This window comes from Amblyraja radiata, chromosome 33, assembly GCF_010909765.2.
Source record: "Amblyraja radiata isolate CabotCenter1 chromosome 33, sAmbRad1.1.pri, whole genome shotgun sequence".
In the NCBI taxonomy this organism is placed as follows: Eukaryota; Metazoa; Chordata; class Chondrichthyes; order Rajiformes; family Rajidae; genus Amblyraja; species Amblyraja radiata.
The window spans coordinates 28495859-28509634 of NC_045988.1; the positions used below are offsets into that span (position 1 = coordinate 28495859).

Below are 13776 nucleotides of genomic sequence, written 5' to 3' on the forward strand. Positions count from 1 at the left end.
CCCTGTATTTCCAGATCACTCAGTGAATGACTGCGATTGGATTGTGAGTGGTTGTTTTATAAACTACCTGAGCCATTAGCTGTGGCAGAAGTTAATTGATCAACAGAATATTCTGCTGTGGTTTCAGATTCTGACGAGTGTGTGCACAGAATCAAGAGCCCTGTTTGCAGTTCTGAGCTTGGGCTTGTAGTGTGAAAACTGAAGTTTGTTTCTTGAATGTTGCCAGTAATTGACAAACGCTGTTTGTTGTCTAGGTTGCCATTGCGGGCCAGCTTGGCATGAAGACCCAGTCGGGCGCAGGAATTCCATTAACGGCGACCAACATCCGTATCCAGGGGAAGGACGTACTACGCCTGGCACCGTCCTCCATCACCACCGACTCCAAGGGCCAGACGGTGCTGCGCATCACACAGGATATGATGGCCACACTGACCAAAGCCCCGGTCACCACCGTCAAACTCACCCCTGACATGCTCGGGACCAAGGGCATTTCAGCCACTCTGCACGTCACCCCAGCCGTGCAGCCCACGGACTCCCTGGTGAAGACCTCCAGCTGCACGAGTGCCTCCGCCACCTCCGCCATGGTAAAGGTCACACCAGACTTGAAAGTGACGGACGCTACCAGCGCCACCATCCGCTTAATGCCCGCCCTGGCTGTAACCGTTGCTGACCAGATGAGCAAAGCTTGTGCTCCCCTCTCCTCGACGGACACCAAGCCGACAGCCACCATCCGCATCATGCCCGGACTCGGGGTCATTCCCAAACACGGACAGGCCATTGCCGTGGCAACTTCCAGCAAGCCCTTCACAGCTGCAGGTGCAATATCCTCAGCTGCAGTCACACTAACAACAGTCAGCACTGCTGCATCAAAGGCCGTCACCAAGGTGACACCAACAGCTGGACTGCCAATCTCTATAGGAACGGGTACAGCCACAGTCAGGCAGGTTCCTGTCAGTGCAACCATGGTGACCACTACACAGGCGGTAAGTTGAAGCGCTGGCCTTGTCTCGTGGTGTCTAGAGGCACTGACTCACCCAGTGTTAGCGAGGTCCCAGTAGTGGCCTTGGCCCTAACAAGGCACCATCTTGGGACCAAAGTGTCTGCTCCCATTCATCCACCATGTGCCTCCAATAACACTACGCTCTCCGTGCCAAATTGAATATTGCAAGGAGCGGAGCAGAGGAGATGGTTGGAATGTAACATTTCAGATCAAAAAACTTTTGAAGGAACTTGGACGAACCATTAAGTCTTGTTTCCCTTTTTACAGATGCACCTGACCTATTAAGTGTCGCCAAAATTTCTGTTTTTATCTCAGATTTCCAGCAGCTGCAGTTCTGATTTCCTTGATATCCCTGATAATTGAGTACTATATGTAATCGGGCTGATTGGGGATAGTGAGCATGGAGAGAGAGACCGTGTCTACAAATCTGAATAGGATATCTAAGTAACAGATTCTAGATCAGTTGGGGATGTGGGCTAGGGAATTGCAAATGGAATTTACCTCTAACAAGTGAGATATATTGTACTTTGGATGTCAAACCAGAGGCGGACTCACACAGTAAATGTTCGAGCCCTGAAGGGTGTTGCAGAGATGTGGGAGAACAGTACACAGTGGTGTTTGGAACATTTGCCTTCATTTGTTGTGTGTTATCCAGTTAGTGGAAAGATGGCACAATCGAGCTGTCCAGAATATAGGGAATAACCTTAGGTGCAAGATAAAGTCTGAGGGTTTCCAATGAGCTAGATGGTAGGTCAGGACCACTCACCAGTTGCTGATAGGACGGTTCAGTTGCCTGACAACAGCTGGACAGAAACTGTCCCTGAATCTGGAGGTGAGCGTTTTTACACTGCTGTTCCTTATCCCTAACGGGAGAACGGAGTGACCGGGGACAAGATGTGTCCAAGATCATGAATAACGTGAATGCTATAATATTTTTCCCATGGTGCTCTAAAACTAGAGGGCATAAGCTTATAGTGAGAGGGGAGAGATTTCAGAGGTGCCTTAGGCAACGTTTCAACTCCAGTCCATATTTGGAACAAACTGGCGGTTATAAATGAAACAAGTATTAAATAGCAGAGAAGTTAGGAGTAAAGAGGTTCTTCTGCAGTTGTATAGGGCTCTGGTGAGATCACATCTGGAGTATTGTGTACAGTTTTGGTCTCCTAATTTGAGGAAGGACATACTTGTGATTGAGGCAGTGCAGCGTAGGTTCACGAGATTGATCCCTGGGATGGCGGGACTGTCATATGAGGAAAGATTGAAAAGACTAGGCTTGTATTCACTGGAGTTTAGAGGGATGAGGGGGTATCTTATAGAAACATATAAAATTATAAAAGGACTGGACAAGCTAGATGCAAGAAAAATGTTCCCAATGTTGGGCGAGTCCAGAACCAGGGGCCACAGTCTTAGAATAAAGGGGAGGTAATTTAAGACTGAGGTGAGAAAAAACTTCTTCACCCAGAGAGTTGTGAATTTATGGAATTCCCTGCCACAGAGGGCAGTGGAGGCCAAGTCACTGGATGGATTTAAGAGAGAGTTAGATAGAGGTCTAGGGGCTAGTGGAGTCAAGGGATATGGAGAGAAGGCAGACACAGGTTATTGATAGGGGATGATCAGCCATGATCGCAATGAATGGCGGTGCTGGCTCGAAGGGCCGAATGGCCTCCTCCTGCACCTATTTTCTATGACTCTATAATTCTAATAGAGAAAGAATAGAGAGGCATGTGATAAGTTAGAGATCAGGAGCAATTGAATCTGGCAAGTTGTGGTGAAGGTATGTGTAAGGGTGGGGACAAACGACCCACCAGCGGACAGTTTGAGAAACAATAACTGTGATGGACTTGTTGAGACTTGACTGCTCGTTTCTGAGATGGAGGGTGGCTCTCTGTCCCTTGGGCTTGCATTGGCCATCATTGGAGCAGTGTGGAAGGCCAAGGACAGAGGGGTCAGCGTGAGAGTGTGAGGGAATTAAAGCGGTAGTCGGTAGTAAATGGAGGAGAATCTGCACACTTATGGAAGTGTACATGTAGCTGATCCAACATGGGACGTGGTGAGCTCTAGACATAATCAACTCTCCTGCAAATGAACCATAAATGATCATATATATATAGAGATATATATATATAGATAGATATATATAGATATATATATATAGATAGATAAAGAGCATTGTCAGTGACTGAGGGTTTTGTCCCACAAAGGGAGGCGGATAGATAGCCACCATAGGTACAATCAGCTGTGTGTGTATGTGTGTGTGTCTCTCTCTCCCCCCCCCCCCCCCCCCCCCCCCCTCTCCCTCTCCCTCTCCCTCTCCCTCTCTGAATCATGAGGGCATGGAAGGCTAATGATTGTAAATAGGATTAGTGTAGATGGATAGTAGACATAAATGCTGGAGAAACTCAGCGGGTGCAGCAGCTTCTATGGAGCGAAGGAAATAGGCAATGTTTCGGGCCGAGTTTCCACTGAGTTTCTCCAGCATTTTTGTCTACCTTCGATTTTCCAGCATCTGCAGTTCCTTCTTAAACACTTAAACAGAGGAGATGGATACTTGGTTGTATAGACATGGTGGGCTGACGGGCCTGTTTCTGCCCCGTATGAACTACTAACATGCCTGTTTCCCTTTTACAGACCAAGCTGCCTGCTACCATCACCGTGCCTTTGTCAGTGCTGAACCAACCTCTCAAAGGAAAGGGCGTGATGGCGGGACCAATAATCAAGGGCAACCTCGGGGCAAAGTAAGTGATGCGGAGAATGGATTGGGCAGGGTGAAGCTGACTGGCCCAGGGTTAGTGCTGAATGAGTGAAGCTGATAAATGTACCCTGGCCATTCCCTGCTACCAACCAGGGACAGCAGAGGTGGGAGAGTAAGGTGCTCGGGCTTGTCTGATTTCACTGCAGAGAAATGTAAGCAGAGATTGTTAATGGATAGAACAATGGGATATTAAATGTACGATAAGTGAGGTGAAGTTGTGAGATGAACTGTCCCGTCAGTGCCTGTAGGGGAAGGGGCTGTGGCAGTAACTGCAGACAGGACTGCTCGATGCCATTGCACCCTGCAGAACTGGGTGAATCTGAGCAAGCAGGTTATTGTAGAGGTCAGGCATATGTTTCCTTCAATGGGGATGCGAGGTTATGCAAGGAGTTGATGGGGTTGGTGGAGCCGCTGTAGACTGCTGCCTGAAACATTGTGCCGGGAGTTGAGGTGTGTCATTGTCTTGCACTCCTTCCCAAAGGGGACAGCACAAGCCCAAAGAGTCCACTCGAACATGTTCCAGACAAGATTCATGTAGCACAGAAACAGGCCCTTCAGCCCAACTCGTCCATACCAACCACAATGCCTATCTAAACTCATCTCATCTGCCTGGTTTTGGCCCATATCATTCTAAGCCTTTCCCATCCATGTACCTGCGTCAACTACCTCCTCCAGCACCTTGTTATATATACTCACCAGATTCATATTCAGTCTTTATTGTCATTGTGCAGTGTACAGTACAGAGACAACGAAATGCAGTTAGCATCTCACCCAGAAGAGCAAACATAGAATAATGAGCAGTAAAATATATATATGTACAAACAGTAGCAGTAGTGCAATTTTTCTGGGGGAAGGAGTGTCCGGGGGGGGGTGACTGGCAATCACCAAGGTGCAGAGTTAAGTAGTGTAACAGCCGCAGGAAAGAAGATGTTCCTGGACCTGCTGGTCCAGCAACGGAGAGACCTGTAGCACCTCCTGGATGGTAGGAGGGTAAACAGTCTGTGGCTGGGGAGAGAGCAGTCCTTGACGATGCTGCGCGCCCTTCGCAGACATCGCTTGCTTTGGACAGACTCAATGGAGGGTAGTGAGGAACCGGTGATGCGTTGGGCAATTTTCACCACCCTCTGCAGTGCTTTCCGGTCGGAGACAGAGCAGTTGCCATACCATACTGTGATACAGTTGGTAAGGATGCTCTCGATGGTGCAGCGGTAGAAGTTCACCAGAATCTGAGGAGACAGATGGACCTTCTTTAGTCTCCTTAGGAAGAAGAGACACTGGTGAGCCTTCTTGACCAGAGTTGAGGTATTGTGGGTCCAAGAGAGGTCATCGGAGATGTTGACCCCCAGAAACCTGAAGCTGGAAACATGTTCCACCTCCTTCCCGTTAATATGGATGGGGGTGTGCGTGTCGCCCCTAGACCTTCTGTAGTCCACAATGACCCCGCCTTGTCTTCTTGGAGTTAAGGGCCAGGTTGTTGTCAGCGCACCATGCTGCTAGGAGCTGGACCTCCTCCCTATAGGCCGACTCATCGTTGTCGCTGATGAGGCCAATCACCGTTGTATTATCTGCATACTTGATGATGGTGTTAGTACCATGTACAGGTGTGCAGTCGTAGGTGAAGAGGGAGTAGAGGAGGGGGCTCAGCACACAGCCCTGTGGTACGCCGGTGTTCAGGGTGAGGGTTGAAGAGGTGTGGTTGAAGACGGGTCTGTTAGTTAGAAAGTCCAGTATCCAGTTGCAGAGGGAGGGGTCGATGCCCAGGTCGCTGAGTTTGGTGATCAGTTTTGAGGGGATAACGGTGTTAAATGCTGAGTATAGTCGATGAACCCTCTGTGTGTAAAGCCTACCCTCCAGGTCCTTTTTAAAGCTTTCCCCTCTCACTTTAACCCTCAGGTTTTGAACTCCCTTACCCTGGGAGAAAGAAATTAAAAATATCGTAATTTTCTAAACAGTTTTATAGTCTGTTTGCAGGTGAGGGGAGAGCTGGCCAGTGGGAGGCTTTCCAAAGTGAGATAGCAGAGTAGAGGGGCATCATGTCCAGTTAGAGTGAAGGGCAAGGCTGGTAAGTGTGGGGTGGCCTGGTTGGTGATAGATGTGATTCTGGTCAGAAGAAAGGAGGCAAATGTCAGACCAAGGCAGTTGGGATCAGGCGAGCCTCTCTGCAAGTGAAGAGATAATAAGATGCCCTTAAAGATCAACATGGCCATCTCTGGGTACAACCACAAGAGATGGGGGAGATAGCAAATATCTATCATGGCTGCTAAGGAATTGAGGCACAGGAGTTGTGTTGCCTCTGACCAAAGAGGGGGCATTATGGCTTTAAAACACATTAAGGCGGACAAATCCCCAGAGCCTGACCAAGTACATTCTCAGATCTTATGGGAGGTCTGGTGAAAACAATCGAAGTCTGTTCAACCTCTCCCTGCTGCTAATACACCCCATCAGATGCAACATCCTGGTAAACATTCCTTTTGCACCCTTTCCAAAGCTCCATGCCCTTCCTGTAATGAGGCGACCAGAGCTATGATACAATACAATATCACTTTATTTATCCCAGAGGGAAATTGGTCTGCCACCAGTCAAAAGGTGTAGTTACAAGGCATTGAAAATGTTATGTGCATTATAATAACAATGACTTTTAAGTGACCAGTTATTGCACAGCACATAAGTAACATTGCACAAACATGAAGTTAAACTATTGAGTCAAAAAGTCCAGGATGAGGGATGTGCAAAGATGTTGGGGGTGGAGTCAGTCTCAGCCTACCCCACGACACAAGGGGAAGAAGTTGTACAGTTTGATAACCACAGGGACGAAGGATCTCCTGTGGCGTTCTGTGCTGCATCTTGGTGGAACCAGTCTGTTGCTGAAGGTGCTCTTCAGGTAGACCAATGTGTTATGGAGAGGGTGAGCTGTATTGTCCAAGATGCTCTGCAGTTTGAGAAGCATCCTCCCTTCTGAGACCACCTCCCATGAATCCAACTCCGCCCCCAGGACAGAGCCAGCCTTCCTGGTGAGCTTGTTGATTCTGTTGGTGTCCGCTGACTTTGCCCACGGCAGCATAGAATATGGCGCTGGCCAATTGATAAAACATCTGCAGCATCTCACTGTAGACGTTGGAAGAGCGGAACCTCCTCAAAAAGTACAGACGGCTCTGCCCCTTCTTGTACAGTGCCTTGGCATTCCTGGACCGGACCAGTTTTTCTGTCAATGTAAACTCCAAGGTATTTGTACTCCTGGGTAAACTGCACATCCACACCCTTGATGGAGACAGGGGACAGGGATCCTCTCCTCCTAAAGTCCACCACTAATTCCTTAGCCTGGTCAGTATTGAGCTGCAAGTGGTTCAGCCCACACCACTGTATACAATGCACCAAATGCTGCCTAATGAATGAATAATAATAATAATAATAATAATTTTATTTATAGAGCACTTTAAAAACAATCCTAGTTGCAACAAAGTGCTGTACATCACTAATCATTGACAAAAAAAGTTAATACACACCAATAATAACAATTAAAAGATGGAGTAAGTAAAGATATTCAAAATAAAGAAATATTAACAAACACTAGAAACAGGAGAAAAGTCTCATGCATGGTCAAAAGCCAGGGAGTATAAATGTGTTTTAACACTGGCTTTGAAGATGGACAGTGAGGGGGCCTGTCTGACGTTTATTAGCCAAGTATTCACAAACAATGAATTTGCCTTGGTGCTCTGCCCGCAAGTGACAACATAACATACAGTGACAGTTAGGAATGACACATAAAACATTAAACACAATCTAACATCTGAAAAGACTAGGCTTGTATTCACTGGAGTTTAGAAGGATGAGGGGGTATCTTATAGGAACATATAAAATTATAAAAGGACTGGACAAGCTAGAGGCAGGAAAAGTGCTGTTAGGGGTCTTGCCATTAATTGAATATTTTCCCTTAGCATTCAACCTCCTATAGTACCACACCTCACACCTGCTCAGATTAAACCATCTGCCATTTCTCTTCCTACTTCTGTAGCTCATCTATATTGCACTATATACTTTGACAGCATATCTCACAGTCTCCTACTCCAGCAATCCTGGTACAATCCGCAAACTAATGCCCCTGTCCCACTTAGGAAACCTGAACGGAAACCTCTGGAGACTTTGCGCCCCACCCAAGGTTTCCGTGTGGTTCCCGGAGGTTGCAGGTGGTTGCCGGAGGTTGCAGGTAGGGAGACTGACAAAAACCTCCGGGAACCACACGGAAACCTTGGGTGGGGCGCAAAGTCTCCAGAGGTTTCCGTTCAAGTTTCCTAAGTGGGACAGGGGCATTACTAACCAACTCATCTACGTTTATATCCAAGTCAGTTATATATTTCACAAACAGCAGCACAAATCCGGGTGGAACTCCACTGGTCACTAATGTCCAACTTGAATATTGTCCTTCTACCACAACCCTCCGTATTCTTTCAGTAAACCACTTCTGAAACCATATGACCAAGTCACTGTTAATCCTTAGGGCCTCCTCATAGATCCCTGCAACTCCACTGGTCACAACCACCAGCCTGAATATTGTCCGTCCACCACAACCCATTGTCTTCTATCAGTAAGCCAGTTCTGAATCCATACAGAATTCCATGCATCTTCATCTTTAGGATCAGTTTACCATGAGGGATTTCATCAAAAGCCTCACTAAAATCCACATAGACAACATGCATCACCCTCCCCTCTTTGATCACCTTCGTCACATCCTCAAAAAAACGTGATCAGGTTTGTAAGACGCGATTCGCCATGAACAGTCATTAACCCATTCTCTTCCAAATGGGAGTAAATCATATCCTGAAGAATTCACTCCAATAGCTCCCCTATTTAGGGGACATGAGGCTCAACAGTCCATCATTCCCTGGACTCTCACTACCCTTGTGAATGAAAAGAACAACATTAGCTACTCTCCAGTCCTCTGGGATCTTACCTGTGACCAGAGAAGACACAGATTTCTTTGTTAAGGTTCTTATAATCTCCTCTCTTGCCTTCCTCAGTAACCTGGGATGTAAATAAAGCTACATTAGCCACGCACCAATATTCCAGATAACTCGTCCATGCATAACTAGCCAAAAGAGATGGGGGAGATATTGAACAATTTCTTTTCTTCGGTATTCACCAAGGAGAAGGATATTGAATTATGTGAGGCAAGGGAAACAAGTAGAGTAGCGATGGAAACTATGAGATTCAAAGAAGAGGAAGTACTGACACTTGAGAAATATAAAAGTGGATAAGTCTCCAGGTCCGGACAGGATATTAATTAAATTAATGGAAAGGATACTTAGAGATAATATATATAAGCATCTGGATAAACAGGGTCTGATTAGGAACAGTCAACATGGATTTGTGCCTGGAAGGTCATGTTTGACTAATCTTGAATTTTTTGAAGAGGTTACTCGGGAAATTGATGAGGGTAAAGCAGTGGATGTTGTATATATGGACTTCAGTAAGGCCTTTGACAAGGTTCCTCATGGAAGGTTGGTTAAGAAGGTTCAATGGTTGGGTATTAATGGTGGAGTAGCAAGATGGATTCAACAGTGGCTGAATAGGAGATGCCAGAGAGTAATGGTGGATGGTTGTTTGTCAGGTTGGAGGCTAGTGACTAGGGGTGCCACAGGGATCTGTGTTGGGTCCACTGTTGTTTGTCATGTACATCAATGATCTGGATGATGGTGTGGTAAATTGGATTAGTAAGTATGCAGATGATACTAAGATAGGTGGGGTTGTGGATAATGAAGTAGATTTTCAAAGTCTACAGAGAGATTTATGCCAGTTGGAAGAGTGGACTGAAAGATGGCAGATGGAGTTTAATGCCGATAAGTGTGAGGTGCTACATCTTGGCAGGACAAATCAAAATAGGACGTACATGGTAAATGGTAGGGAATTGAAGAATGCTGGTGAACAGAGGGATCTGGGAATAACTGTGCACAGTTCCCTGAAAGTGGAATCTCATGTAGATAGGGTGGTAAAGAAAGCTTTTGGTGTGCTGGCCTTTATAAATCAGAGCATTGAGTATAGAAGTTGGGATGTAATGTTAAAATTGTACAAGGCATTGGTGGGGCCAATTCTGGAGTATGGGGTACAATTTTGGTCGCCTAATTATAGGAAGGATGTCAACAAAATAGAGAGAGTACAGAGGAGATTTACTAGAATGTTGCCTGGGTTTCAGCAACTAAGTTACAGAGAAAGGTTGAACAAGTTAGGGCTTTATTCTTTGGAGCGCAGAAGGTTAAGGGGGGACTTGATAGAGGTCTATAAAATGATGAGAGGGATAGACAGAGTTGACGTGGATAAGCTTTTCCCACTGAGAGTAGGGAAGATTCAAACAAGGGGACATGACTTGAGAATTAAGGGACAGAAGTTTAGGGGTAACATGAGGGGGAACTTCTTTACTCAGAGAGTGGTGGCTGTGTGGAATGAGCTTCCAGTGAAGGTGGTGGAGGCAGGTTCGTTTTTATCATTTAAAAATAAATTGGATAGTTATATGGACGGGAAAGGAATGGAGGGTTATGTTCTGAGCGCAGGTATATGGGACTAGGGGAGAATACGTGTTCGGCACGGACTAGAAGGGTCGAGATGGCCTGTTTCCGTGCTGTAATTGTTATATGGTTATATAGGATTGATGTACTTTGTGTAGGAAAGTGCTGCAGATGCTGGTTTAAATCGAAGGTAGACACAAAATGCTGGAGTAACAGGCAGCATTTCTGGAGAGAAGGAATGGGTGACGTTTCGGTCGAGACCCTTCTTCAGATTTGTACTGATGCACTTTGTTAAATCAGGGTTATGTCACAGACAGATGCATGATACAATACAGGCCAGCTACGGTGCAATTGAAGTGAGAGGACTGGTTTATTGGGCTGAATGGAATACATTTCTGGGAATGGCGATAGATTTTTACTTTGTTCTCTGAACTCTTGGGTGAAGGGGGTGTGGATATTGTCTATCCCAGTTGCAGTTGAGTAGATGGAACCAAAAATTGCAGATGCTGGAAATCTGAAACAAAATAGAGCCCGGACTCTCCAACAGAAGTGGAGCAGTGAGGCGATGAGCAGGTGTCAGGGTGTAGAGACATGGAGGGGAGAGAAGATAGTACTAACCAACCTTGTCATAATAGCCTTTGCTTTAAAAACTAGACAAGATCAAACTGTTGGGACACAGCACAAAGGGAGAGGTTTAGTTTATTGTCACGTGTATCGAGGTACAGTAAAAAACTTTTGTTGCGTTCTAACCAGTCAGCAGAAAGACAATACATGATTACAATCGAGCCATTTACAGTGTATAGATACATGATAAGGGGAATAACATTTAGTGCAAGATAAGTCCAGTAAAGTCTGAATAAAGATAGTCCGAGGGTCTTGAATGAAGCAGATAGTAGCTCGGGACTGCTCTCTGGTTGTGGTAGGGTGGTTCAGTTGCCTGATAACACAAAATGCTGCATAACTCAGCGGGACAGGCAGGAGAGAAGGAAAGGGTGACGTTTTGGGTCGAAAAGAAGGGTCTCGACCCGAAACGTCACCCTCTCCAGAGATGATGCCTGTCACGCTGATTTACTCCAACTTTTTGCGTCTGTCTACGGTTTAAGCCAGCATCTGCAGTTCCTTCTTACACACAACAGCTGGGATGAAACTGTCCCTGAGGGGGGTTGGCTGATTCAGCAGCCGGGAGCTACCAGTGTTCTCCGTGTCTATTGCTGGGGTTGAGGTGTGTGGACAGGCAGGTAGAGTGGGGCCAGCCTGCACAACCGGTGATCAACGGCTGAACAGAGAGGTGAGCAGAGCACTGCATCTGGTCAGTGGCCCAGCTGGACGGGGAATCAGACCGGGGCATTAAGGAGAGAGACGGAGAGTAAGGTTGATAGACCAGAAGTAATTTGTTTTACAATCAATGTTGTGGACATGAGTTGGTTTAAGGATGAGTTTTGTCTTCCTGCAGCATCAGTGGACTAGGAAGGAACATCATTCTCACCACGATGCCTGCGGGGACCAAGCTGATTGCCGGCAGCAAACCCGTCAGCTTTGTCACAGCCCAGCAACTGCAGCAGCTCCAGCACCAGGGGCAGGCCACACAGGTACGGGGAGAGGGGGGGAGAGGGGGTCCGGGGGAGGGGGGATGAGGGGGGATCCAGGGGAGAGGGGTCGGCGGAGGGTGAGAGGGGGCCGGGGGAAGGAAAGAGAGAAAGAGAGGGGGGCTGGGGGTAGGTGGGGGGGTTGTCGCTGTGGAGAGAGGGGTTGCTGGGATGGTGGATGTCAGGGAGGGCTAGATGTGCAAGTTGAGTAGTGAAACCTGGTGCCCACGGATTCCTCCCTCACCCGCCCTCCGCTCCTCAGCACTGTGTGCACGCTCATGACAGCACAAAGTCGGGCAGCAGCCCCAGGTGCTTACCCTGGTGCCCCCTCCCCACCTTCCCCCTCACCCACTCTTTCCCAGCATATTGATAACATTGGGAAGAGGTGTGAGAATTGCCAGTGTGGCCAGCCAGGAACAACCCCGGGCACTGGACCAGGCTCGTTCAATCTCTGTGACGTTACGACCAACAAAACATCAGTGGGAAACACCTGAGGATCAGTGGTGGTGACGGCAGGGCCCGTGTGTGTGTGTGTTACTGTGCGTGTGTGTGTCACTGTGTTACCGTGTGTGTGTTACTGTGTGTGTGTTACTGTGTGTGTGTGTGTGTTACTGTGTGTGTGTGTATGTGTGTTACAGTGTGTGTGACTGTTACTGTGTGTGTGTTACTGTGTGTGAGCTCTGGGTGCCGGGGTGTGGTGAACAGAGGTTGGGCTGTAAATAGGATGGTGGGAAGTAGCTGCAGCAATGGTCTCTTGTGGCAGGGAATGAGGAGGAGGCATCTGCACTTGCCTCATTGAATAGCAACAGGCTAGTGTGGGTTGTTCCCAGTTCCGGAGCAGGTGGATGTGATCCGCGGTGTCGGCAGAGGTGTGCAGCTCACTCGTGTGTTCACAGAACTGGATCGATCTTGCTGCCTCAACCGCTGTGGTTCCCCCCCCTCCCCCCCTCCCCCCTATCCCTCTCCCCTTCCTTTCCCTCTCCCCCCTCCCTTTCCCCTCCCCTCCCCTCCCTCTCCCTTTCCCTTGCCCTCTCCCCTCTCCCCATCTCCCCTCTCTCCTCACCCTCCTGCTCTCCTCCTGCTTCTCCCTCCCCTCCTACCTCTCTCTCCTCTCCCACCCAGCTCTAATGCTCCCTCTGCCACTCACTCCACAGGTGAGGATCCAGCACCTTCACCAGGGAACGTCCATCAGCTCCACCAAGCCGATCTCCACTGTTGTTGTGACCACAGCTTCCTCAGTGAAACAGCCACCAGACTCGTGAACACGGGCACTGTCTCTCACACAGACTCCATGTTATTTATTCTCCATCGTCTGCTTCTCTGTTCACACCTCGTGCTCTGTGCCCAGTGCCAGGAGCCCCCTGTACATACACAGACTTGTAACCTGCCTCATCCTCATGAAATACATTGTGAGAACCTGTACATAAATTCAATAGAACAGCTGAGTGATGAATGTCATAGCAGGAATCCTCCCTGAGTGACGGTCCACAGACCGATGGCTCGTTACGCCAGCCCGTGCCGGTCCCGATGATGTTTGGTGCACCCGTAATAAGTCTCGCTCTCGACCGAGGGCACAGCCGGCCTTGTGGTGAATCCGTTGAGAAGGGGGAAAGCTCGGAACAATCGTGAGACGTCTGAAGGCAGCTGGGTCCATGTGAGGGTGCGTCGGGCAGAAGCTGCCCCAGGTCCTCTGCCCACCATACTGTGTACATAGTCATATATATATATATGTGTGTGTGTGTATAACGACTGTACATAGTCATATTAACATTGCCTCGACCCAATACATGGGTGCTGTGTCTCAGACCCATTTCATACAATGCTCTAACCAGTTTCTGGTGTTCTCTGTTATCCTGCACTACATTTGCTGTCATTTCACCACATTGAAGGTATTGTACAATCAAAACTGCCATCAATGCTGTTGACCTTTTGTGAAACCGT

The 13776-nt window shown here is 47.8% G+C and overlaps 1 protein-coding gene across 4 annotated transcripts in view; it reads left to right on the forward strand.

Annotated features, from left to right (window-relative positions):
• nfrkb (nuclear factor related to kappaB binding protein) overlaps positions 1-13776 on the forward strand; it is a 115540-nt gene that overhangs the window by 85246 nt on the left and 16518 nt on the right. For 3 of the 4 annotated variants that reach the window (XM_033049875.1, XM_033049876.1, XM_033049877.1), the window contains exons 23-26: positions 255-983; positions 3629-3735; positions 11703-11838; positions 12990-13772. In XM_033049875.1, the coding sequence (XP_032905766.1) occupies positions 255-983; positions 3629-3735; positions 11703-11838; positions 12990-13097 (1080 nt within the window). In that variant the 3' untranslated portion in view covers positions 13098-13772. Of the gene's footprint in view, positions 1-254; positions 984-3628; positions 3736-11702; positions 11839-12989; positions 13773-13776 lie in introns of those variants that run through there. The other variant, XR_004416762.1, reaches the window with a different exon arrangement.